Here is a 26,917-nt window from a genome sequence, read left to right as displayed (position 1 = left end):
CCATCATTTTAATATATCAAATTATTAAGAAAATTTCATGTTTAATTAACTTAAAACACATTTATTCACTTAGGTTACATTTGGAAAAGTGTTAATGTGATTTCAAAATGTGTTCTCTTTTGTCAAAGGCCTTGTAGCTAAATTGGCACCTCCCATGTACAAAGTGCTTGGGGGTCTAGGGGGGAAAAGGTTTGAGCTGCGGGGTTAGCAGCATGTTGTAATTATTTCTCAAAAAAAAAAAAAAAAAAAGTGTTCTATCTTTATGATTTGTTTCAAATTGACACTTATATACAATTTGATACTAAACTAGCTTTTGTTGCCCACTCGTGCAAATAACCGGTTTGACTTGTGTGTTTGAAGTATTTTTATTTTTATTTTTTGTTGAAAATTGCCAAAAGTTCAATTATACGTAGAAAAAAAAAAACTAAAAGAAAATAAAATAAAAAGAAAAGGCTAATCCAAACTCTATTGGTTGTAGGGCGAGGAGCTGAGTTGCTCTCATAAATCTTGGGAAGAATTCTCCTTAATTATACTTAGTATTTGATTGTTGAATTGAAATGGCCCATGATCATATTAAAATAGGCTGTGAAGCCCACAAGGCACAAGCTAAAACCCAAGTTCGGATATAAAATAAGAACTCACTTACCATCATGTTGGTAGCATTCACAATTTCCTTGCAAATAGCATATGTAAGCAAATTTTAGCATTAAAGTACTAAAAGGTCCCGGTATTTGGCCTTGTATTGGTCTGGTATCCTAAAAAAATTTGCAATATTGTTACAGTATCATCTCAAATTTGCAATGGTACTATAGCAACATTCTAAATTCAAAAATTATTATTTTATTCTACCTACAAAAATCAGCCTTCTCTCTCCACTGTCTCATTTTCTCTCTCTCTTCAGAATATATTATTTTATTGTATATATATATATTATTTTAATGTGTAGTGTGGGGTCAGAGAATTTATGACCCCGGCCTACTTTATATTAAGGCCCAAGGCCCCCGAGTCGAGGAGAGATATTGCCGAGGACGCACAATGAAAGTCCAAAACGGCCTAAGGATATGGCCGAAGATAATCTTGTTCTCGGCATCCCATAGTGCCCCTAAAAGAAAGGGCGAGCACAGTGCAGGAGTGGCCCAAGTAAAAGGCTGCCAAATACTGCAATAAAGAACTTTGCGTCTGACAGGTCCATGCTCTTTAACTTTTACAATCACCCCCAACCACTCTAGGTATGGGCTGATAGGACAAGTATTAACCCCAGAAAATTGAGTTTACACATGGACGTTGGAGGGAGGGTAAATGCTAGTATAAAAAGGAAAGAGAAGCAATTCAGAAAGGGGGGGGGGGGGGGGGGGACAAATCGTCTCCCAGACCATGAAGCCCTAAAAAAGGAGAATAAAAAGAACATGAAACTCCTCGGATGAGGTCTAAGGACCGAAGCCATTCAGGACGTATCGGAAAAAAGTCTTGTTAGACACGTCAGGTTCACCCTTGTGCAAATTGCTATGGAAACCATGACGAACTATTGTCCGGTGACCAAGGCCTAGCCTTTCAGCCCACGCTTTACAAATTTTATTATTTGGACCTTTAGCGTACGAACCCAAGACCAATTTGGGATCGTTACAAATTGAGTCCTTACATGTAGTATGGTAAAATAAAAATTGGATGTTGAGTGTATTGTAAAATGATATTGTATAATTGATAAATAGTTTTTTGAGATGGTAAAATAGAATATGATAGAATTATTGGATGGAAATGCTTACACTCCAATACCGTCAAATTTCATTAAAATTAAATGCTACTTGATAGCATCCCAACTGTCAACTAAACTTTGTAGTCCAGATTTTTAGAAAGGTATGGTTGTCCCCTGATCCCATCTTATGTATATTGGGGTTGACTTGAGGTATAAGCAAGACAAAGTGGCTTGAAACATTTTTTTAACTTTTTTTTTTTCTTTCAAAATTTTAAAATAAAAAAAAATCCGATTAATTATTGAAAAATATTTTCCATATTATATATATAATGGTATTGTATAATTGATAAAATAGTTTTTTGAAATAATAAAATAGAATATGATGGAATTATCAGATGGGAATGCTTACACTCCAATACCGTCAAATTTTATTAAAATTAAATGCTACTTGGCTTCCCAACTGTCTTTTTTTTTTAGAAATAATTACAACATGCTGCTAACCCCGCAGCTCGAACCCTTTCCCCCCAAACCCCCAAGCACTTTGTGCATGGGGAGGTGCCAATTCAGCTACAAGGCCTTTAGCGATAGCTTCCCAACTGTCAACTAAACTCTATAGTCCAGATTTTTAGAAAGGTATGGTTGTCTCCCTATCCCATCTTATGTATATTAGGGTTGACTTGAGGTATGATCACGACAAAATGGCTTGAAACATTTTTTTTAACTTTTTTTTTTCTTTCAAAATTTTAAAATTAAAAAAAATCCGATTAATTATTGAAAAACATTTTCCATATTATATATATATATATATAATGGTATTGTATAATTGATAAAATAGTTTTTTGAAATAATAAAATAGAAAATGATGGAATTATCAGATGAGAATGCTTACACTCCAATACCATCAAATTTCATTAAAATTAAATGCTACTTGATAGCTTCCCAATTGTCAACTAAACTCTGTAATCCAAATTTTTAGAAAGGTATGGTTGTCCCCCTATCCAATCTTATGTATATTGGGGTTAACTTGAGGTATGAGCAAGAAAAAATGGCTTGAAACATTTTTTTAACTTTTTTTTTTTCAAAATTTTAAAATTAAAAAAAAAATCCGATTAATTATTGAAAAACATTTTCCATATTATATATATAATGGTATTGTATAATTGATAAAATAGTTTTTTAAAATAATAAAATAGAATATGATGGAATTATCAGATGGGAATGCTTACACTCCAATACCGTCAAATTTCATTAAAATTAAATGCTACTTGATAGCTTCCCAACTGTCAATTGGCCTCTGTAGTCCAAATTTTTAGAAAGGTATGGTTGTCCCCCCTATCCCATCTTATGTATATTGGGGTTGACCTGAGGTATGAGTAGGACAAAATGGCTTGAAACATTTTTTTAACTTTTTTTTTTCTCTCAAAATTTTAAAACTAAAAAAAAAATCCGATTAATTATTGAAAAACATTTTCCATATATATATATAATGATATTGTATAATTGATAAAATAGTTTTTTGAAATAATAAAATAGAATATGATGGAATTATCAGATGGGAATACTTACACTCTAATACCGTCAAAGTGATTGAGACCAATGAGGAGGGGGAATGCTCTAGGGGAGATGCAAGAGCACCATTGTGGAAAGGAATGTGGAATCTAAAGATCCCATCAAAAATCAGGATCTTTGCTTGGCGTGCGTGTATGAATGCTTTGCCAACTAGGATGAACTTACATCGAAGAGGAATAAAAATAGATGTGTTGTGTCCAATGTGTGAACAGGAGGCTGAGTCTATTGCACACTCCCTGCTGCTATGCAATTCTGCTAGGCAAGTTTGGAATAAATGGGAGGGCTGCCCAGTGAATTTGGATGATAATTGCTGGGATTTTTCTGAAGCCGCGATGAGAATCCTCAATGCTGGAACTGCCCGAGACTTGGAGCTCTTTATTGTTGTTGCTTGGTCCATCTGGTATAACAGGAACCAAAAGTGTTTTGAAGACAAGTTCCACTCACCCAACCAGGTTTGGCACCACGCGAAGAGGATGATCTCTGAACATAAAGAAGCTGCTGCCTTACTCAATGGGAGACATGCCCTTGAAGGATCAAGATGGATGGCCCCCCCACTAGATTTCCACAAAATTAACGTGGATGGTGCATCGTCGGATGATGGCAGAAGGTCAAGCATAGGGGTGGTTATCAGGAATTGTAAGGGAGAAGCAGTGGCAGCCCTTAGCAAAGTGCTCCCTGGACAGTACACGAGTCTTGAAACTGAGTTTATAGCATTACAAGAGGGAGTTCTGCTGGCTAGAGAACTAAAGCTACCACATGTCATCATTGAATCTGATTCTCTCATTGCTATCCAAAGCCTACAAGCTCTTAATATTGAAGGTGGTGTTGGTCATCTATGCCAAGGTATATTAAACCTTATGGACTCCTTCAAAAGCTGGAATTTTAAGCACTTGAAAAGGGACTACAACAAGGTTGCACATGATCTTGCTCAATATGCTAGACAAAATGGTATGAGTCAGGTTTGGAAAGGAGTCTCACCTCCTATGGTGCAGCACCTCATCACTCTAGATTGTGTTGCAGCATCTCATATGTAGCTAGAGCTGAGCCTTATTTGTACTACTTCCTTGTTGTACTCCAATTTCGGTTATGAATGAATTTCAGCTTTTCATCAAAAAAAAAAAAAAAAAAAAATACTGTCAAATTTCATTAAAATTAAATGCTACTTGTTAGCTTCCCAACTGTCAATTGAACTCTGTAGTCCAAATTTTTAGAAAGGTATGGTTGTCCCCCTATCCCATCTTATGTATATTGGGGTTGGCCCCAAGTATGAGTAGGACAAAATGGCTTGAAACATTTTTTTAACTTTTTTTTTTCTCTCAAAATTTTAAAATTAAAAAAAAAAAATCCGATTAATTATTGAAAAACATTTTCCATATTATATATATATATATATATATATTTAACTGAAGATGACCGAAAGACTTTAATTGAATAAATTTAAAACGTGATTTTCAGGTAAATTATCAATAAGAGATTTGGAGTTCAATCTCCACTTATACAAAAAACCGATTAATATTTTGGTCTTTTTCCATACCATTAAAGGGAGAAATAATACAAAGTGCAATTACAAAAGTGCATAAGGAATGTGCCATGGACTGGATGGACAGTACCAGGCTTGCAGACTATTGTTTCATGAACCAGAATGGTCTGCATTGTGATGTTTTTTGGGTTCCTCGTGTAATTGTAAAAGACATTTGGTCTGTAGCTAAAGTGGCAACACACTTGCCACTGCACTCTTGCTATTGTTTTCCAGTTGGTTATGCACTTTTGTGATTGATATTTTGGTCTGATAATAAAAAACTATCATGAGGAAATTTTAAAACGCACATTTAGTTGAAAAACACGTCAGACACAGCAACATGTACCGCCTTGGGTCTGAAACTATCAAGGATGATTCATTCTTACCTAGTATGTCATTCAGTCAACTTGTGCCTTTCACCCTTATTTCAAATCTGTGCATGCTATTTTTTTTTTAATTAGATACTTTCATTATTAAAAACAATGAATTTATCGTTACAATTAGTTTACAAGTGCTAGTATAGCACAGCAATTTTCATTTCAACAAGTTTATTGCTCAAAGAAATATAGAATAACTATATATATTTTATAAGTAATAAAGAATTTAAATGTAGCCAAGCGAGAAAAAAAATAAAAAAATAAAAACCAGGACAACATGCTTGATCTAAACAAATCATATATCTAAATCAAAGAATAAGCACCAACAAGAAATTGCATCTTTTTGCAAAGGTTGATTATCAACGTTAATGATATTTACATCACAACAACCTGGTGCCAAATTCATTTCTATTGAATATAAGAATGACTGCAATTTTGCAGAACCAGACATCCTGAATTTCCCATTATCTACTCTATAACCCCCAACATTTGGTTGGGTTTTGAGGAAGTATTAGGAACTAATTATGGTTTCACTAATACTGCTTTGGAGGCATCAAGATGGTTAAAACGGCAGGTTCCTAGAAGATACTCTGGGAGCTCCTCTGGTGTATTCGCCTGTGCATAACAAATTGGCATTTAGGCTTTGTAATGAAAATGTGTGATCGTCAAGAAAGGCAATCGCTAAAGAAGCATAATATTTTAATAGTAAAGCTTTCATTTCTAACTTTTTTTTTTTATTGGGTGTTGAGGTTTACCCATATGGTAGAGAGATATCAGTTTCTTCAAACTGAATCACGACTTAAAAATGCAAGGAATTGTGGAATCAGCAGAAATTATGTTCAATAGTATGTAAATTTTCTGCTTTGCAAGATTTCTTTTTTTTTTTTGAAATCGCTTTGCAAGATTTGAATCTAAGACCTAACATCTCCCCTGCTTGAGATATCCTTGGAACGAAGTGAGATGAGGAGATTTGAATCTAAGATCTAACCTCCCTCCGCTCAAGGTATCCTTGGAAAGAAGTGAGACAAGGGGAGAGAAGGGAAAGAATGAGTATATTCCATTGATCCCTTCCCCACTTCTATTCTATTTCCCTATCCAAACTAGGGAAATATAAAGTAAATAAATAAATGTTATACCCAATGCACAAAACTCTCACTTAAAAAATAAAAAAGTATTACCTCTATCAAGAATGCCAACTCCATAACGAGATTGTTAAGGTATCCGAGAACAAGACCAGACACACCCCTTGCAACTGTTGAAGACCCAACATTGACCCCAAGCTGCATTGATTGTCATTTAGCAGAATTAGCTTATGTGATAAATAACCACCCACATGACATACAATTTTATTTTCAATGTCAGGATGCATATCCCTGACTTTGGCACAGTCCTTTCTACTTGTGTCTCTACTCTGTTCTGTTACCAAATCTTAATTCATCATACCAAGGCACAGAGGAGTGTGTATAACCACTCACATGACATGACCTACAATTTTATTTTCAATGTCAGGATGCATATCCCTGACTTTGGCAGAGTCTGTTTACTTGTGTCTCTACTCTGTTCTGTTACCAGATCTTAATTTATCATACCAAGGCACAGAGGAGTGTGTCTAAACTCTCTGAATAGCAGGGAAACCTTTCCAATAGATGTTGAGAGGCACCTATGCCAATCCAATGAATACAAAAGTAATCGAATTTGGGCTACAGGAGGACGAAGCCTGAGTTGTGTGTGTATGCTTGCATGTGTTTGAGTGTGTGTACATGTGTGTGCAAACACGCGCTCGCATTTTACAAGAGGACAAAGCCCAGACTACACAACACAAATAAAGGAACAACAGTTCTTGTAAACTTACCTCCAAATAGTTCTTCCCGTGGAAATAATTAATTTCAAGGGCTTGGCCAAGAAGGCATGCTTTCTTTCCTACACTCTGCTGAACTATCCATGAACCCTGACAAAAGAAAATGCGAACCCACATAAACCATACACTATACACTGATGATAAATGATGTTCATGGAGCATTGTACAGGTAACAAGGTCACTTCAGGTCCAAGGAGGGAAAAAAAGGAAGTGCATGTAATACATTTTGCAGATTGCAGGGGCTATTTTGGTTATACAAGTCAACCCAATACACACACATACATATATATTGACATTAAAACAAATAGAACATCTGTATGCATGAGCCTTATGGGGAAAAAATGAGGCAAATGCCAGAATCTCAGATCTCAGATCATATGGGAAACTTAAACTGTTAAAAACAGAGATCTCAGGAGACATATCTGGGAATTGAGAGGGTCGATGTATTTCAACAAATAAAGCAATACTTTGAACTTAAAAGATATGAAGATGCATGTACAAACAGGGAAAAAAAAATATAGTTTTAACCTTTTGCCCTTGGTTTCTACTTAAGCAGCAATCAAGCCAATGATTAAAGCACAAAGCTAAAAAGATAAAATGTTTCAATTTAGCAGAGAAAAAAAAACTTTTCCAAGAGAAAGGGCCAAATGTCACAGGTGCGGGGAGAGAATGATAAAACATAAAATGAATTCATAATCATCCATGAATATGTGGAGAAGCACCAATGAGAAATACACACTGACTTGTTTAGCTCAATGAAGTATAAAAAAAAAAGTTTGTCTGCTTTTATGTATCCTTGAATGAAAAAAAGGGGAATAAGACTACTGTTATGCTCTGTGATATTGTTGTTTCTAATCCCACAGGACTATGACAAACATTTTAGGTACTAACCTTAGATATATATGGTATGAGTTTAAACCTTGAATTTCTATATGCATCATCTCCATTGACAAAACGCTCTAGCAAGGGTGCATTTGCCATAGGAGTATTCATCATATAATACATAGCAAGGTTATATGCTGTTGAGCCTGGGATCTGGTCACAGAAAATAATCTGATTAGTGTTAATCCACAAGATAAAAACGAGTAATATAGATATAGACAAAAGCTTGAATTGACCTGCATGTTTACAATGAAGAAGAACTCTGGCCCACCCTGTGCTGCATATTTCTGCACCACAGATCTTGTAAAGTTTATTTGCAATCACAAAGATCATCGTGAAAATGCAATGAGTGCAATTAATTAAACATGTGATCAAGGGCTACGAATTGAAACTAAGAAGAAATAATAACAAACTAAATATCAACCTGAACAACACTCCCAGGACGGCCTGCAAGATCATCTTCTCGCTTGTCAGATTTCAGCCAATCTGCAGCAACCATTTGCATCAAGGTGCTCTTTGCCTTAACCTAGAAAGTAAACAACAAATGAATAGAGAACTTAAATAAGAATCACCAATTGAGACTACAATGCCACCTATTTTGGAGTTTTATTATTTGGACAAGTAAGATGTTTAAGAGGAACAAACTAAAACAATTTTAATGGAGTGCACAGGATTAAGAACTCTACAGAAACTAAATCTCATGGTTTAAATACTGTCGCTATTAGTGCTTATGAGGCATTTTTTTTAGGGTGTTTGGTTGGGGGTGAAATAAGAAGGAAAGAACAAAAATGAGAGAAAATAGGAAAGAAATTTGGGGGGGGGGGGGTGGAGGTGTGTTTGGTTGGAAGTGAAAAGGAGGAGAGAAAATGGTGGGGCCCGGCAGTTTTCTCTCCGGGCCCAAAAATCAATCTCCTCAAATTGGGGAGAAAACATGGAAGAAAATGGGGAGCCAGAGGTTTGGATGAAATTGCCCAGCACATTCAAATTTTTATTAACGTTGATTTGTCTTTTTCCTCTTTGCTTTTTCATCTTTTCAGATCTTACCATTCATTTAAATTTTTTTTTTTAATGTGCTCATCCTTTGCTGTTTTTGTCTTTTTTGATATTATCATTTTTTCCTTTTTTTTTTTTTGGTGTTCATTTCTTTTCTCAACAGTTTTTTTTTTCTTTTTTCTTTTTTTGATTTTTTGAGAGGGTTATTGAACTTCTTGTGCTTTTTTTTTTTTTTGGCTGCATGATGTGTTCATTCATACATAATTTTCTAATAAAAATATAATGTGTTATTTTTTGCTTTATCTAATAGAGACATAATAGTAAATTTATACGAACTCTACTTTCTATCCTCTTATATTTCTTTTCAACCAAACAAAAAAGTTTTCTATCCCTCCACTTTTCCATCTCCCCAACCAAACACTTCTGATAGAAAACTAAAATTTTTTCTATCCTCTCACTTTTCCATCTCCTCACCAATTTTCTATCATCCTACTTTTCCACCCCTCCAACCAAACAGACCCTTAAAGTATGAATTTTATTACTATAGAAATTATAACAATCCATTAGCATAAACCAGTTTTCATCACAGAGCATATGCAGTTTAGCATTCCAAAATCATGCAATTCTATGCATGATTGCAAATCAATTTGTTATCCTTTAATTGGTGAGCATGGCAAACATCTTACTGAACATACAAGCAAAACTGTTTTCTAGACACTGTGTTCAGCTTCATTATTACTAAAATTTTGTTATGCATACCTTCTTATGGTCTTCCAGATAATTCTCTCCACGAATTAGGAAAGCCGAAGGATCCGCTTGTGTCCAACTGCAAGCTAATGTACAAGTTGGATCTTTTGGAAGGGTTGTCCCATAGCAGCAAGGGATACAGTCTTCCCTTGCCATCTCTTGTAAGTCCACATAGCCCCTTTTTTGAACTGCAGCACATAATCTCCAGCCATCATCAAATAATACAAAAAAGAAAATGCCTAAAACCGCTAGAGGAGAAAAGATATGCAAACGAATTCATATGCTAAATTGTACATACTGATCACCAAATCTTGAATACCTGCAAGATCATGCAATCTTTTCACAAGACCAGCAGCAGTGGATAATTTTGGTTGACGTGTATCCTGTAACTCTCAATGCCAAAGGAACCAAGTGAGAAAGCCAAAACACCAATTCATGCAAAGTTTAAACTCATTTCTAAAAGCAGAGTACCAAATACAAATATAAGAGTAACTACTATAAAAAATCAAAGGCCTAAATGAATGAGAATCTTTGCATAGAGATTTATGTGCACAAGAAGAAATGGGGCAAATCAAAGTAGCGAAAAATGATATCCACATACGACAACAACAAAGCCTTAGTCCTAAAATTTTGAGGTCAGCTATGCATCCTCAACAAAGAAGTTAGGGTTGGTCACATGTATTCTTTTCCTGCATTCTATTCTATTTGAAGTCATACTCTTTGTTACTTAATTGGTATGTCCTTTTTATTACATCTAATGTTATTTTTGGTCTTCCTCTACCATTTTTCGTTCCCTCAACTTGGATCAACTCACGCTTTCTTTCCAGTGTATTAATCGCCCTCCTCTCCTTTGAACATGACCAAACCATCTCAAGCAACTCTCCCTCATCTTTTCATCAATATAGCTACCCCTATCTTTAAGCAGATGTCATCATTTTGAATCTTGTCTTTTCATGTATTTCCACTTAGCCATCTCAACAATCGCATTTTAGCTATACTCAGAAACAGTTTTCTTCTTAACAACCTAACATTTGGTACCATAGAACATAGCTAGTCATATAGTAGTCTTATAAAAGTTTACCTTTTAACTTAATAAGTATTCTACGATCACACAATACTCCTAATACGCTTCTCCACTTCATCCACCGTGCTCTTATTCTATGATTCATATCCTCTTCAATCTCTCCATCTTTATAAATTACTGATCCAAGATATCAAAAGCTTAGCATCTCTTGACCATGAAGAATTAATACCCACATGCTAGCCTAAATTAGAACTGAAGATAAATATGAAGTTATGGTGGTAAGAATGCTTATAATTAAGATCCAATTACCAACACAAAATGCTTAATGATATAAATCTATGCATGTACATTTACATAGTTATATACATATGAAAATAAAAATAGCAGCAAAAACCACTCAATTACCAATAATCCTTTACTACAATGTCAACCATGTTTTGTGAACACCTAGAAGGTATACAAAAGTTAAAAGACAATGAAGTCACCCTACTATTATAGTTTAGACTTTAGACCAATAGGCTCTTTGAGAGCATCCACAGCAGTGGTGCTACTTTTTTAGCTATTTGGCATCACAAAAAGTTACTTTATCTATTTTACATACTCACTTTACAAAACATCCAGCATCAGTGGATCTATTTTAGCTTTCAACACAATAAAATAATATAAACATCATAATAAAATAATATATCTACTACATTATTTTATTAATTTCTTTCTTTCTCTCTATCTCAGTGCCGTGCCTCTCCACTCTCCACTCTCACTTCTCACTTCTCTCCCTTCGTTTCCCAGCAAGTCTTGTTGCCAAAAAATAGTGTGAACGCATAGAGAGGCTTGGTGGTGGAGTTCCAAGTTGTAAGCTTGTTTGCTTTAGGCTTTGAACGCCAAGAGAGGTTCCAAATCTGGGTTTTTCGAAGCTTGCGAGAAAAGGAAATGCAGGATGAGAAGCAAAAAAGTGAAAGGTAGAAGAACATACAGACTTGGGTTTGCCATTGTCGTCTGCAAGTTCAGAGTGAGAGAGCTTGTAAAATAGTAAAATAATAAAAAGTAGTGTGAACGCACCAATAATTTTTTTTTTTAACCTTTCAGCTACAGTGCACAGCCAAAAATAGCTATGCACTGTAGCTGTGGAGCCAAAAAATATAGCTTGGCTCCACTATTGCAGGGTACATTTAGATATTTAGTGGTGCTAAAAATAGCTATATAGCTATTTAGCACCAATATTGCTAGTGCTTTGAGAAAGGCATTTGTGCCTTCTGTGGCTTCTTCCCATGATCTCACCACTGACTCAAACACATAATTTCAACATCATCCAAAACACAAAGTTATACAGAGACACACATGATCCCTAAGAAGATGTGACCATTGCAGAATGAACTTCTCTCTTAAGTCTAGGTTCACATATTACAAATTTAAATCACTATGCCTTCTGAAAAACAGGTATGCTAGTGCTTCTATCACTTTCACCTAACACTTAACCAAAACTCAAGAGCATTATTCAAACACAAGTTACACTAGAAGATTTCATCATAACAGAAGGCCCCAGCTCTAAATTCCCTTTACTAGTTACATAAGCAACAAGAACAATGTTGAAACAAATTGTATGGTTGTACCTGGGAGTAGGTATCAGGGCCAAAATCAGGAGACCAGCTATTTTCAGATTGATCATAATCTAATGGTTCTGGTACATCAAAAAATTCATCAGCAACATCATTCAAGCTAACTAGGCTTGCATGTTCGGAAGGTGTTTTCTCCATTTCTTCAGCTTTATTTTCCCTGGTCTTCCCATACCCCCTCGGTGTATGAAATTCAACCATGCTATCCCCTTCAATCTGATTCAACCTAATGTTTCTTGTCAACTCTCCTGATGATAAATCAAGGGTATCATTTCCAAGTTTTGCTTTAAACATCTCTCGTAATGCTGCATATAGAAAGGGGGAAAAATCGATAAGAATCAAATTATCTGAAACAACCATAGATACATAATATACATGAAAAATTCCATCTACAGTTGAAAGCTACCAGCTATTCTCCCAAGCATACGGATGGTAATAGATCGGGCTGAAGAAGGTCGTAGATAAGATTTCCAGAATTTCCAATCAACAGCAGTCATGTGCTTCACAACTGATTGTGTTCCTTGGTTCACAGGTGATATAACATATCCTCCACCTGTAGAGAGTGCAGACTGTGAACTCCATATATTGAGATACCATATGACAAAATAAAATCAACGAGGAGTAAGAATGTTGTTCAATCTAATTTTTAAGCATACATTACTTTTAAGGCAGGCACGGACATAGCCCTTCTGAGGTGGACACTTCTTGTGAAACACGGAATGGTAGAGAATAACTGTGACAGGATAAATCACAGGAAGTCATCTTCTCATTCATATTGAAATGTTGATAATACTATATTCACAAATTCGCTCCAAAATATTATTACCGTATGTTCCATCATCTTCCCTTCTCCAATAACGTCTTAGTAACAGATCTCTTCGCTTCATTCCCCTGCATGGAATGATATGTCAATGACAGAGATTACTGCCAAAAAATATAAGGGACTCTTAAACTACTGGCTAAAAACACATCATTAACATCAAAGGTAATGATCTAACCAAGGTAACCAATCGCTATATAACTGCTTGTGAATAATATCAGTATGACCATCAAGGTGCTCAACCACACTGCCCTTGTAGAAACAGAAGTCCCATCTACAAGCAAATTTGTAACAAACAAGCTTGATATATGATATGTTGAATTAAAGATAACTACATAATACTAGTGGTAATTGAATGCATAACAATGGGAAACTATAAAATCATTTATGAAAAGGGCACCTGACAGTCAGATTTTAGATCTATTCATCTTCAATTGCAATTGGATAGCAGGCTTCCCAAAACAAATGTGTCACTTCTGTGACTGAAAATTAGTGTGGTAGGAATAATCTAGGTTAATCAGAGTTTTAGATAGTTTAGGGATTGTGTTGGAGGATTGACATTATATGTCTGTAATTTACATAATCTGCAGAGTATGAGCTCTCACTAATGGCCTTTGCACTAGGAATGGTCACTAACCACATGATTTTCTATTCCTCTATTTTCTTTTCTTGTTGTTTTGGCAACCATGACTATTACAAAAGTTTTAATAAAATAAATGTTTTTTTTTTTGGAGGGGGGAGGGGTGTTTGAGCAAGAAATAAAGGATCCATAAAGTAATGGTACTCAAAAGCTTGACAGTGCTATATATCCTAAGATCAAATTTCTTCAAGCATATGGGTTTTTGCTTTAATATTGAATTGAAGCCATGGATAATATGAATTTTAAAGAAATATGAAGCTTCAACATAAGAAGAGATGGGATATTCCACTTACTCTGATCTTAGGGGACCAAGAGACATAAGTGTCTGGAAAATGGCTTCTGAAGGTCCATCAACCACACCCACAGCCATTATAGCAGGATGATCATCCCACTGCTGACAAAAGGAACATTTTTAACAACAAAAATGTCTTTTTTAACCAATGAGTGGTGAATAGAAGCCTACTGACCTTCACATGGGAATCCCTATCTTTAGCTTCTTTAAATAGCCGGAGACCTGAAAAAATACCCAAGATCATAAACATGCAACTGCAGCTAATTACAACAGCATATTGTAAATTTTATTCTTACCATTCTGACAACCAATTATTGTCCAAGGTGAAGGAGCAATAACATCCGAAGTCACAGGATCCGTTTGCGTGGAAGAACAAAGAGTCCAGTTAATGGAACTAGAGTGGTTTACCCATCTAGAACCACTGAATCTGCATCCATGAAAGAATTTCTAAGTACCAAAAAATTGATCAATTACAAGATTAGATGGACAGGACTGAACAAGAGCAAGAAGTTATGCTTTTTTTAACAAGAAATCTGGGATAAAAGAGTTATTATACCTGAAGGGCAGCCATCTGCTCTTGGAACAACCCACAAGATTATCTTCCTCATCAGGACCACCCTATATAAATGCAGTCTTTAGTCTCTTATCTTAAGCATAATTTTCCTACAAAAGATTTGAAAAATTGAGCAATTTAAAACCTTTAAAGCTGCTTCCTGAAAGAAATGAATCCACCTTGCCACTTCTTCAGGACTGCTTGCTCCCAACTATAATATTTAGAATCATAACTTAAGCATGAAAATTATATTTAAAAACCACCATTTTTTTTTTACAAAACAGTTACCATACTTTCTAGTGATAATTAATTACCAGACCTTAAGTTGATCATTGTCATTTGAAGTATTATAAAGCGTGAATATGAAGAGTACCTGCAAGCCAAAGGTGATGCAATTACAAACAAATCACAGCCACAAGCTAATCAGAAATTATAAGCTAAAAGATATAGGGTCATATTAACAGATGCCCTTAGGGCATTGTTAATAGACCATTTTAGGAAAGTTTTAATACCACTTTCATGGGAAATATAAAAAGTTGTCAAAAGTTAGTTATTTTTTCCTTTTCCCATAAAAAATTTCAAAAAATAGTTCCTAAACCAATACCCTTAGGGCATTTGTTAACTTTTCCCAAAGATATATCACCAAAAAGCAAAAACACTACATAACATTCATACTTTTCTATGAATGCTCTCCCTTCCGTTGTCCATGACCCGAATGCAGGAATCTATAATAGCACTTCTAACAGGATCCTGAGAGAAAAACAAAATAAAGGCTTTTACATTTAGTTCTTCTACAAGATAACATTGTAAAGAATGTCAACCAAACAGAAAGGGAAGACATAGATACGATAACATTCCCATTTGAAGATGTAGACAAGCCAAACTATAACTAAAGGATCCCAATTCAGTTTTGCATGCACATTCTAGTTATCCTGATTTTTGAACTACATAAGCAAAGACAAATATTGATCATATTTCATTTTCCTGACAGCAAGATGTACACCAAATAACAATAGTGGGAAAAAAAATTGGAATGTTAAAAAGTTAAAAAAGAAAAAATTGATAGGGAGAGTTTTTAGCCAACAATCTGCACAGATTTGTACAAGTAGAATTCAAACAGCCAAATTTTAGTAGAGCATATTTAAAATCAGCGAGCCCTTCACTTCGAAAGGATGTTAGTGAGAAAGGCACACAATGGGGAAAAAACGGCAAAATCCAGTGACAAAGGTAGCACGTGTATGTTCTACCACGCATAAACAATTGGCTTGGGTAATTGAAATAATTTCTTAAAGGCTTATTTTCTTCTTCTTCCTTTTTCTTTTTTTGAGGGAAAAAATGAACCCTTTTTCCCTATAGAAAATTTTAAAAGAAAAAAAATTACCAAATTCCAAAGACTGGGATATCATCATCAAGCTTCATGGAATAATATCCAATTATGCAAGTGAAGATTTAAGGGCATAAAAAATCCACAATAAATTTTACAAGTGGAGCCAGAGTGAAATTAGTGTTTTAATCCTCTACCACTTCAACCAAGCTAAACTTAAGCCCATTGCGCTCAAACAGTGCAACAAAAAAGTTTATGATATAACAAAACATATTCAAAATCAAGTTTATGCTAATGTAATTGTTACGAAAATTTAAATGGAAGTAGCATACTCCACTTGAAGTAAAGTAGGAAAAAAAAAGTGCATATATCACCATACATATACCCATATAATGAAAGAACCTAAATAACTCTTCATTATAATTGAGTGAGTGTGTGTTACACAATCCACTTCTCTCAAATACTAATAGATTAATTAACAAAATTCAATCAAAATAGATAATCTCTTATTCATTGCATATGCTATACACTCAATCTATATTATATTATGCTTTATCCATCATCAACCAGCATTCAAATAAAGCAATTTCCAACACCTAAAATTCACAAAACAAAGCACATAATCCACTCAAACATTAAACCCAGCAAGCAGCAAAAAGAAAATAAAAAAAAAATGGAAATTTTAAGAGAAAAAGAAAAAGTAAGTGCATGGATGGACCTGATTGTTGGAAATGGGAACAGATTTGAAGCTTTTGAGATGGTGATCTTCGAGAATGAAGTAGCGTTTGCGAGAGTACTGTAATCCAATCCGATTGGAGCGTATGAGATATAGCCACCCTTCCATTTTTTCTTCACTTTCTGACGTACCCATCTCACTAAAACACTCGAAAAAACTCAAACCCAATTCTTCTTTTTCAACAACAAACAAAACCCACTTCTTCAATTTTCCCAATATTATTATTATTTTCTTTTTAGTTATTGTTATTTGTTACAAATTCAAATCCATGCAAGATGATTGAGAAGCCAAGAACAAAAACAGAGAGAAGAGGATCATGAGAATAGAGATGATGAGGAGGTGACCCTCTGAGTCTGAGTCTGAACGATACAAAGCCTCAGCTATTATAGGCGTTGTTCAGAGAATCATTGGGTGTGGCACCTCTTTGGAATTGCAGGTACAACTCTCTCTCTTGCTTTCTCTCTCCTCTTTCCCTCCCTCTGTTCCTCTCTTGGAAAGCAACTGAAAATTGTTAGTATATATGAGACAAGAAAGTGCCAGGTAAACAAATACTATACCAATTTACTTTTTTGCCCCTATCTTCTCAACCAATTTGGATTTTGGAAATTAATTTAGGGTCCGTATCGAGAAGGCGTTTTTAAGATATTTGTTAATAAATCATTTTAAAAAATTTTTAACACTATATTCATGCGTAATACTTCCTAATTCTGTCAAAAAAAATCCGTTATTTTTTTTTCCATAAAAAATTTCTAAAAATGTTACCGAAACCAATGCCTTAATCTTAGGGGTACAATCATTAACTTTTCTTATTAATTTAATCAACTTTTTTTTTGGCACCTTACTTGGAGACAAAACCTTTTTGTGGGTCTTCTTTAACTTTTTTTTAAAAAAAATATATAAATAAAAACTTTTTGGGTCTAAATTGGTTTGAAATTGACCATGGTGATTCACATGTATTTATGAGTTTGGAATAAATTTAATTAATTTTTGCTGATTGTTTATACTGAAAATGAGTTAAAAGGTTTTAAAAGTTGCACAAAAACAAAATAAACTACATGTTATATGAAAAAGTTGATGACAATCAGAGTAAATGAAAAAAGAGCCAAAACAGAATTTTGTAACTCAATTGATTCTTTCAGATCTTTTTAATAGAGAGATTAAATACCCCCCAAGTATCAAATTATTATTAAAAGAAGGGGAAATGTTAACAGATGCCTTAAGGGCAATGATTTAGGAATTATTTTTAGAAATATTTTTATGGAAAAATGATAAAACAATTAATTTTTTTGAAAGTTTTTAATATTTTTCATGAAAGTGATGTTAAAACTTACCTAATATGATTTATTAACAAATGCTCTTAAGGCATCCATTAACATTTCCCTATTAACAATTGTCTTAAGAGCAACCATTAACATGACAAATATATAAATAGTATTAGTAGTTACTAATTAGCCTCTATTAATGGATGTCCTTAAGGCAATTGTTAACAAATCATTTTAAAAAAGTTTTAACACGACTTTTATGGAAAATAGAAAAAACTATCAAAACATTAATTGCATTTTTTTTTTCTTTTCTCATAAAATTTTTCCTAAAATGATTTATTAATAAATATCATTAGGGCATCTGTTAACATTTCTCTATTAACAATTGCCTTAAAAACAAATGTTAACAGGACCTACTAGTAGTTTCTAAATAGCCTTGATTTTTTGAACCAAAATTTAAGAAGTAATTAAGTATGGAACCCACTACCGCACACGCTTAGTGCGATGGTCATTTCACAAGTATAAGTGCTTGTGAGGCGTGGGGGGAAAGAGGCGGGATTCAAATCTCCAGGAGGGAGTTTCACACACATATACACTTAAATTAGGTTAGAGTAGAATTTATATTTTGTATCATTAAAAAAAAAAAAAAAAAAAAAAAAAAAACTAAGTCTGGAGCCCAATGATTGAATGATAAATTTAGGAATTATTTTAAGAAACATTTTATTGAGAGAATGATAAAACAATAAATGTTGTTAACAGTTTTTTATATTTTTCATGAAAATGGTTTCAAAATTTTATTTTTATGATTTATTAACAATTGTCTTAAGGTAATTTGTTAACATGATCACCCATAGAAAAAGACAAAAATAAAATAGTACCGGTAGTTACTAATTAGCCATGACTTTTTGGACCAAAATTTAAGCAGTTAAGTTTGGAGCCAAATGATGCTAACGCTGAGCTGAATACTTATTATTATTATTATTAGATGGGAACAAGCAACACAAACAGAATGAGTAGATGCACCTGTTATATTTATGAGTTAAAGAAGACTAAAAGATAACGGATAAGGATCATGTTAACGAGTGTTCTTAGGACACTCATTAATAATTTATTTTAAGAAATTTTTGACATTATTTTTATGAGAAATGAAAAAAGTTATCAAAATATTAATTATTTTTTTTCTTTTCTCATAAAAACTTTTTTTAATTGGATTGTTAATGATTACCTTAAACGCACTTGCTAGCATTTCCAACAGATAATTCATTGAAAAAGACAAAAATAAAATAAAACATTACTGGTAGTTGCTAGTTAGCCTTGAATTTATGGACCAAAATTTAAGCAATAATTAAGATTGGAGCCCAATGATACTTAATGCTGAGCTGAATATTTATTACTAGATGGAAAAACACACAGAGTGAGCAGAGGGAGCAGTAGATGCATCTGTTGTATTTATGGGTGAAGAGTGCCGACTGGCGACTAAAAGATGATGGATAATTCGTTTTGTTGTCAGGTTATCAATGACCCTACAAGCACAAATTAAAAGTTCAATAAATGCTCAGTTATGATATTTAATTCACATTAAAATTTATATATATATATATATATATATATACATACATATACATGTTAATAATTTATGGGTCATGCTAACGAGTGTCCTTAGGGTACTGGTTAAGAATTCAGTTAAAAAAAATTTTTATGGGAAAAGAAAAAACAATTAATATTTTGATTTTTTTTTCATTTCCCAAAAAAGTGATGTCAAAACTTTTTTTAATTAGATTCTTAACCAGTGTTCTAAGATCACTTGTTAGTATTGCCCATAATTTACTGGCTTACATGCTCAAATTCATTATTGTTGTGTGCTCTCTTTTTTAGATATGTGTATATGATTTAATTTTATTTTTTGAAAAACATATATAATAATAAAGTATTAAATGCATTTTAACTACCACTTTTAGAGTATTCATTAACAAAATCCTCCAATTTTTATGAAAAAATATTTTTAACCATATGATTTACAGATGAAATAAATGAAATCACATAGTTTCAAAAGCAACAAATTAAATCAAGAGTCTTATAGTTATAGCTCAACTTACTCATGTTTCTAACCGAGACATTGTTACCTTTCCAAACCTTATTATTATGGGTTTGGGGCATTTGTTAATGAGTCATTTTAAAAAAGTTTTGATATCACTCTTATAAAAAATATAAAAATCTGTCAAATTTTTTTTTTCTTTTCCTGTAAAAAATTTATAAAAATATTTCTTAAATCAATGTCTTTAGGAGTTAGGATATCTATTAACTTTTTCCTATTATTGTTATTATTTTTAAAAATCCAAAGTTCTTCAAATCATATTATTTAATTTGTTACTTTTCAATGTACATGATTAATTTATTACACCTTTATTTATTTTGAGGATCTATTACATCTTTAATACATGGGAATCAAATGTATATAGGAAAGGATGATGGTTATTATCCCATAATGATAATCATACTATATAAATAAATAAAAAAATTTAGTCATAATATGCTGTGATGAATTGTTATGTAAAGAGTGTTAAACCTTATTAAAACACACAAACACAAAAGTAGTATATAAAGTTTTTTAAACAAGCCTAAAAAAAATGATGTTTATCCCACATTGGTTGTGTGTGCTAGGGTTTTAGTCCTTATAACCCCAGGCTACTACTGCAGAAGTTAGACCCTTTTATAGTAATACTTTGATTATGTAATATATTATAAGTCTGTTTAAAAAACTCTATATACTACTTTTGTGTTCATGTGTTCTAATAAACATTACTATTTCCTAAAAAAAAAAAAAAAGTAATCGGCATTTTCTTAAAAAAAAAAGTTCTTTTTTTCTTCAAAACTTTCAACCACAGACTAATTACTGTTTGTGATAGGTGGGCCATAGTAGGGTAAATCGCCGACCCAGGGAATATTTTCAAAGTGCTGTTGCCTGGACTTGAATTAGGGAGCTCCTAGTCAAACCCAAGACAGCCACTTTGAGACTGAGTGTCCAACCATCCAGCCAACCCCACTAGGTTTAAAAGGACATGTCCATTTATTTGTTCAATTGCTTAATATAAATAGTAAATTCTTATGGTACAACTATCAAATTTGTTACCTCTGTTAAACAAGAATTTAGAGGGATAAATACTACTCCACTTTTTCTTTTTCTTTGTTTTTAAATATAGATAAAAGGTAGACTCCTGTTAATTGATATGAGAACTTTTTTTTTTATATGTAAAGAGCAAAAGCACTTTTTTTTTTGATAATTTGTTTTGAGAAAATGGGAAATTTAAATCTTAGACTTTTCCATTAGAAATTTCAAAAAAATGCGAATTGATCTAAAAAATCATTGGCAACTAACGCACTTTTATGATTTTATCTATGGGGCTCAATAGTTTGTGGGCTCGGCCCGCTCGCTTATGGGGAGTCCACAGGCCCCAAACTGAAGGAGGCCAGGGCCCAAGCTCAAAAATAGTAAGCCCAGAGTGGCCCGAAGATACAGCCGAGGACAATTTAGTCCTCAGCAGACCCAAAGCCTCATTGATGAAAGTGGCATACAAGCAAACTTAAAAGATCAGAAAATATCTCGGGGAAATAGTCCTTAATACCCTTCATTGATATGACATTGCACCTGACAGAACCGGATTCTTAGGCTTTATTGACCATCTTCAACCATTTCGGGATTAGACTGACGGGACAAATATCTGTCCTGGAAAAGTCGACCCTACACGTGGACGAAGGACAACGAACGTAGGCTAGTATAAAAGAAAACGTAAGGTAACGAAGAGGGAGATCCCCCATCTCACTTCCTGGGGAAAAACTCCAGGGATGAGAATGACCGGACAATATAAGTACTCCACCACAAAAAACCCACCGCCGGGTAAACGGAAAAAGGCATTAGTGCTGCTCGGACATGATCCGAGGAGTCCAAACCTTCGGGATACAAAGTTGTAGGGCTTGGATGTCTAGGCTAAAGCCTTTTCTTATCTGAATTTTCCTAAAGTCCGGTTTGGACCAACGCCCCGTGACCAGACGCCAGCCTTTTAAGCCCACTCTCTACAAATCTTATTGTGAGGGATCCTTCACGTGCGAGCCCAACGTCTTTGTTGGGCCGTTTGAGGTTCGTGTCCCTACAATTGGCGTCGTCTGTGGGAAGGCCTGCGTGTTGGCACGGGTGGCGCATGAGTCAGCTCTCTAGCAAGCAGAGATTCACGAGTCTTTCCCATCTCCGGCGACGTGCAGTTGTTGCTCCGCCATAAGCTTCTGCTAGGCGCTACGCCTTGCACTGCTAACGGCGCGGGCAGCTCTAGGGGCTTCCGGCCTCAAGCCAACTCTCCCCTCCCTGGCCTAGGGGCTGACCTTCAAAAAATAAATAAGTATAGAGAAAAAAGTACAAAAAAGAAATCTTACAAGTTTTGGACAGAACCAAGGCCTTGCATGGTCCTCGGACCCAAGCCTGTGGGGAAACCAAGTACAAAAAAGAAATCTTACAAGTTTTGGACAGAACCAAGGCCTTGCATGGTCCTCGGACCCAAGCCTATGGGGAAACCAAGTACAAAAAAGAAATCTTACAAGTTTTGGACAGAATCAAGGCCTTGCATGGTCCTCGGGCCCAAGCCTGTGGGGAAACCAAGTACAAAAAAGAAATCTTACAAGTTTTGGACAGAACCAAGGCCTTGCATGGTCCTCGGACCCAAGCCTGTGGGGAAACCAAGTACAAAAAAGAAATCTTACAAGTTTTGGACAGAACCAAGGCCTGGCATGGTCCTCGGACCCAAGCTTGTGGGGAAACCAAGTACAAAAAAGAAATCTTACAAGTTTTGGACAGAACCAAGGCCTTGCATGGTCCTCGGACCCAAGCCTGTGGGGAAACCAAGTACAAAAAAGAAATCTTACAAGTTTTGGACAGAACCAAGGCCTTGCATGGTCCTCGGACCCAAGCCTGTGGGGAAACCAAGTACAAAAAAGAAATCTTACAAGTTTTGGACAGAACCAAGGCCTTGCATGGTCCTCGGACCCAAGCCTGTGGGGAAACCAAGTACAAAAAAGAAATCTTACAAGTTTTGGACAGAACCAAGGCCTTACATGGTCCTCAGACCCAAGCCTGTGGGGAAACCAAGTACAAAAAAGAAATCTTACAAGTTTTGGACAGAACCAAGGCCTTGCATGGTCCTCGGACCCAAGCCTATGGGGAAACCGAGTACAAAAAAGAAGTCTTACAAGTTTTGGACAGAACCAAGGCCTTGCATGGTCCTCGGACCCAAGCCTGTGGGGAAACCAAGTACAAAAAAAGAAGAAATCTTACAAGTTTTGGACAGAACCAAGGCCTTGTATGGTCCTCGGACCCAAGCCTATGGGGAAACCAAGTACACAAAATAAAAACCATAAGTTTTGGACGGAACTAAGGCCTTGTATGGTCCTCGGACCCAAGCCTATGGGGAAACTAAGTACACAAAATAAAAACCATAAGTTTTGGACGGAACCTAGGCCTTGTATGGTCCTCGGACTCAAGCCTATGGGGAAACCAAGTACACAAAAGCACCATCGGAGTTCCCTACTTCCCAGTCGATTGCTCGGATGGATTATTGAGAGATTATCAGCCTTGGACGGTATTCACGCGCTTATCACAGAATATTCAACTGTTATCCCGGTTAGTTTCCTAAGTTTGATTTACTATGAATTATCGATATAATGCCTGGTAGTATTGATAAATTGGAGTTAGTTAGATTATGTTTCAAGCTATTTTGCTATAAATATTCTTGAAGAAACACACACATGGGGCACACCCATTCACAAAGTAGTGTTGTCAAAGGAACAGTATCCAAAACAAGTAAAGAAATTTCCATTTTTACTAAAACAAAGAAATAGTACAGCGTACAATGAAAAGCTGGAATCAGTTTGTGTCAAAGCTCACTACATAACCCAAAAAGAAAGGAAGATACAAGAGAATAAAATAAAGCTGAGGAAGTAGATCAGAGGAGAGGTTGGCTACAGCTCCAAGACCTTGTTCTTCCTCAATGCTTTCACATGCCCACAACTTAAACAGCAAAAGAGACCCAACTTGAGCCTGACACCGCTGAAGGAAAGGTGCAGGGAGTTGGAAGTTGAGGGGCTTTCTCTAAATATTTGCCTGCCACAAGGCAAAGGCGCTGATGGCGGAGAACCTTTCTTCTGACACACCAAAATTCTGGCATGAACAGAACCTGCTTCGGATTTTGACTAAAAGAGGGAGAGACACCCTTTTTCCTCGGTCGAAATGGAGTATTCCCCTGAATTTATGCTTCCTGTGCCCATACCTTACTATTTTGAGTCTCATGAGGACACGGCGCTTCTGTGACGGAGAGATTTTTTCCTTCCCAACCTTCGTCTCAAACACGTTATGTTAGGAGAGGATAGCACTGAAGGTAGGAATTGTGATTTGGGAGGAAACTGAAGGAGCTGTGTGTATATAAAGCAACTCTTTCTCTCTCATATTTATTTGAAAAGACAAGGTGGTGGCAGCCAACTCACGCAGCGTCCCAAGGAACGCTACAGACAAAATGGCTTTGGCCCAACTTCCAACGTCAACTGCAACCACAAGATTAAAGGAGCCTCGCAAAGGCGCACCTCGAACACTGGGACATCAGAAAGTGCCGCGTGGCCAGAGATTGCATAAATGCCTCTTAATTCGTGGGCCTAGTGAATTCGCGGCCCAGGCCCGTTCTGCATAAGGGCCCAGGGACTATGGCCCACGCCGAGGAATAGCCGCTGCCGAGGGCAACCTCTGCTCGGCGCCTCGTGATATACCTGAAGAAAGGGAGAAATTGAATTCAAAAAGTTTTGGACAGAACCAAGGCATTGCATGGTCCTCGGACTCAAGCCTATGGGAAAACCAAGTACTCTAAATAAGTTTTGGACAGAACCAAGGCATTGCATGGTCCTCGGACTCAAGCCTATAGGGAAACCAAGTACTCTAAATAAGTTTTGGACAGAGCCAAGGCATTGCATGGTCCTCGGACTCAAGCCTATGGGGAAACCAAGTACTCGGACGGGAAAGTTCTCGGCCCAAATACTGAAAAATGTTAAGGCCAGTATGTTAAGATGGCAAAATGACCCCCTATTCAATAGCCTAAGGAAACTGTTCGTTTTGCGGATGACATGTCCTCGGATGGTTATTCCTTACACCGTATCGAATACTTAGTCCCCACCTCGGCTAATTTTAAGGTAAGTCTCGTTCCTCACCGGTTGGATCGTTATGTCGAATAATAATTTTGTTAAAGTTGTTGTGGCGTCTTTTTATTAGCGAGTATTTTGGCCTTAGTTATCATTGATTCAAATGCTATACTATTGTACCGAGCAGTGCTTGCAAATTTATTAAAACATATAAACATAACATACGAAATAGAATAACAATAACTTTTATTAATATGAAAAATTATTACAACGTACAAGGAAGGGCTTAAACAAGCCTATACAAAAAATGAACTGCCGAAGCAGTAATAACATCCGTAATACAGATCAGTAAACGGTCAGGTGTCTTTTAAACTCGCCTTCAAAGTCTCTCCAATCTCTGCCTCAGTACTGCTCATATCAGGAGAAGAACCTTATATAGAAAAGATGAAGGAGAAGGAAGAAGAATTGGAACACATGGAAGCACTTCAGCAAGCTCTTGTCGCTGAGGAGTGCAAAGGAAAAAGAAGATGGAGGACATGAGTAGGAAGGAGGAGAAGAAGAGGGAAGAAATGAAAAAAAAAGAAAGGAGCAAAAGAGGGAGAAGGGGAATCAAAGGATGGCGCCAGTGAACAAAGAGAGGAAGAAGCAAGGGCATTTAGTCCCTGCCTCAATCCTAACTCTTAGCACACTGGAGCCATATTAGGTATGCTCATGAGAGAGCGGGTGGAGATGATAATGGAGGTTTTCGACTCAGTCACACCGAAAGTGGGATGTGACGAGTCCCTGCTTCGGATTTTGGCTAAAAGAATGGGGAGGCAAATCTTGAGTCTCCGCCATCCTTGCCCCGACCGATCCATCTCAAGTTTTGTTAGGACATGGCGTTTCTGGGAGAGGAAGGGTTTATTCATGGCTGACTACTATGGTGGATGTATTGTTGGATAGGGAATAACCAGATGGAAGAAGTGAACTCTGAGAAGGGCCTGAGGGATTCAGATATGAGAAAATCGCCTTTTGTCTCCTCTCTTTATATAGGGAACGAAGAAAAGGGTATATACCACGTTCAGATCCCCAGGGAAATCTATAAAGAAGAACGCGCCGTTTCGTTCTCCCACGCCATTAGTAACCGTTAGATCTGGGAGGTCTCGTAAATGGGAAGATATTAAAAGCACGCTTCAGATAACCAAACGGCATAATGACAACGTGCGCAAATTGAGGGAAACGTCTTGTAGACCGGCGCATTCCTCGGGGAGGTGAAGAGTCGCCAACGTTGATCAAGGGCTGAATTGAATGAACCGCAATAAAGGCTTGATATTACCAAAACCCACATTTCCAACCAAGACGTTGGACAGCAGGGTTTTGAGGGGCTAATGTGGGGCACAATAGTTTGTGGGCTCGGCCCGCTCGCTTATGGGGAGTCCACAGGCCCCAAACTGAAGGAGGCCAGGGCCCAAGCTCAAAAATAGTAAGCCCAGAGTGGCTCGAAGATACAGCTGAGGACAATTTAGTCATCGGCAGACCCAAAGCCTCATTGATGAAAGTGGCATACAAGCAAACTTAAAAGATCAGAAAATATCTCGGGGAAATAGTCCTTAATACCCTTCATTGATATGACATTGCACCTGACAGAACCGGATTCTTAGGCTTTATTGACCATCTCCAACCATTTCGGGATTAGACTGACGGGACAAATATCTGTCCTGGAAAAGTCGACCCTACACGTGGACGAAGGACAACGAACGTAGGCTAGTATAAAAGAAAACGTAAGGTAACGAAGAGGGAGATCCCCCATCTCACTTCCTGGGGAAAAACTCCAGGGATGAGAATGACCGGACAATATAAGTACTCCAC

The 26,917-nt window shown here is 36.0% G+C and overlaps 2 protein-coding genes across 3 annotated transcripts; one reads left to right on the top strand and one right to left on the bottom strand.

The window, feature by feature from the left end:
• The first annotated feature begins 3,462 nt into the window (after positions 1 to 3,462).
• Positions 3,463 to 4,296, top strand: LOC126688624 (uncharacterized). Its single transcript, XM_050383423.1, has one exon. It carries the CDS (start codon positions 3,463 to 3,465, stop codon positions 4,294 to 4,296), a length of 834 nt encoding a protein of 277 aa, XP_050239380.1.
• Positions 4,297 to 5,474: 1,178 nt separating this feature from the next.
• On the bottom strand, positions 5,475 to 17,118 carry LOC126725814 (protein ENHANCED DISEASE RESISTANCE 2-like). 2 transcript variants are annotated; one of them, XM_050430769.1, is made up of 21 exons: positions 16,623 to 17,118; positions 15,256 to 15,330; positions 14,900 to 14,953; positions 14,726 to 14,791; positions 14,584 to 14,645; positions 14,324 to 14,454; positions 14,203 to 14,249; positions 14,029 to 14,126; positions 13,274 to 13,369; positions 13,102 to 13,166; positions 12,937 to 13,008; positions 12,682 to 12,828; positions 12,273 to 12,580; positions 9,958 to 10,021; positions 9,651 to 9,826; positions 8,323 to 8,424; positions 8,135 to 8,185; positions 7,908 to 8,051; positions 7,011 to 7,106; positions 6,337 to 6,438; positions 5,475 to 5,773 (listed from the first exon to the last, which is right to left on the bottom strand). In XM_050430769.1, exons 1-21 carry the CDS (start codon positions 16,773 to 16,775, stop codon positions 5,681 to 5,683), a joined length of 2,202 nt encoding a protein of 733 aa, XP_050286726.1. In that variant the 5' UTR covers positions 16,776 to 17,118; the 3' UTR covers positions 5,475 to 5,680. The 2 variants fall into 2 exon arrangements, 1 of the variants encoding a protein (XP_050286726.1); XR_007655605.1 differs by lacking the exon at positions 5,475 to 5,773 and having other exon boundaries at positions 6,331 to 6,438; positions 7,936 to 8,051.
• Positions 17,119 to 26,917: the final 9,799 nt, after the last annotated feature.

This window comes from Quercus robur, chromosome 1, assembly GCF_932294415.1.
Source record: "Quercus robur chromosome 1, dhQueRobu3.1, whole genome shotgun sequence".
In the NCBI taxonomy this organism is placed as follows: Eukaryota; Viridiplantae; Streptophyta; class Magnoliopsida; order Fagales; family Fagaceae; genus Quercus; species Quercus robur.
Note: the sequence above shows the minus strand (reverse complement) of the source record. Positions and strands in the feature narration are given on the sequence as shown.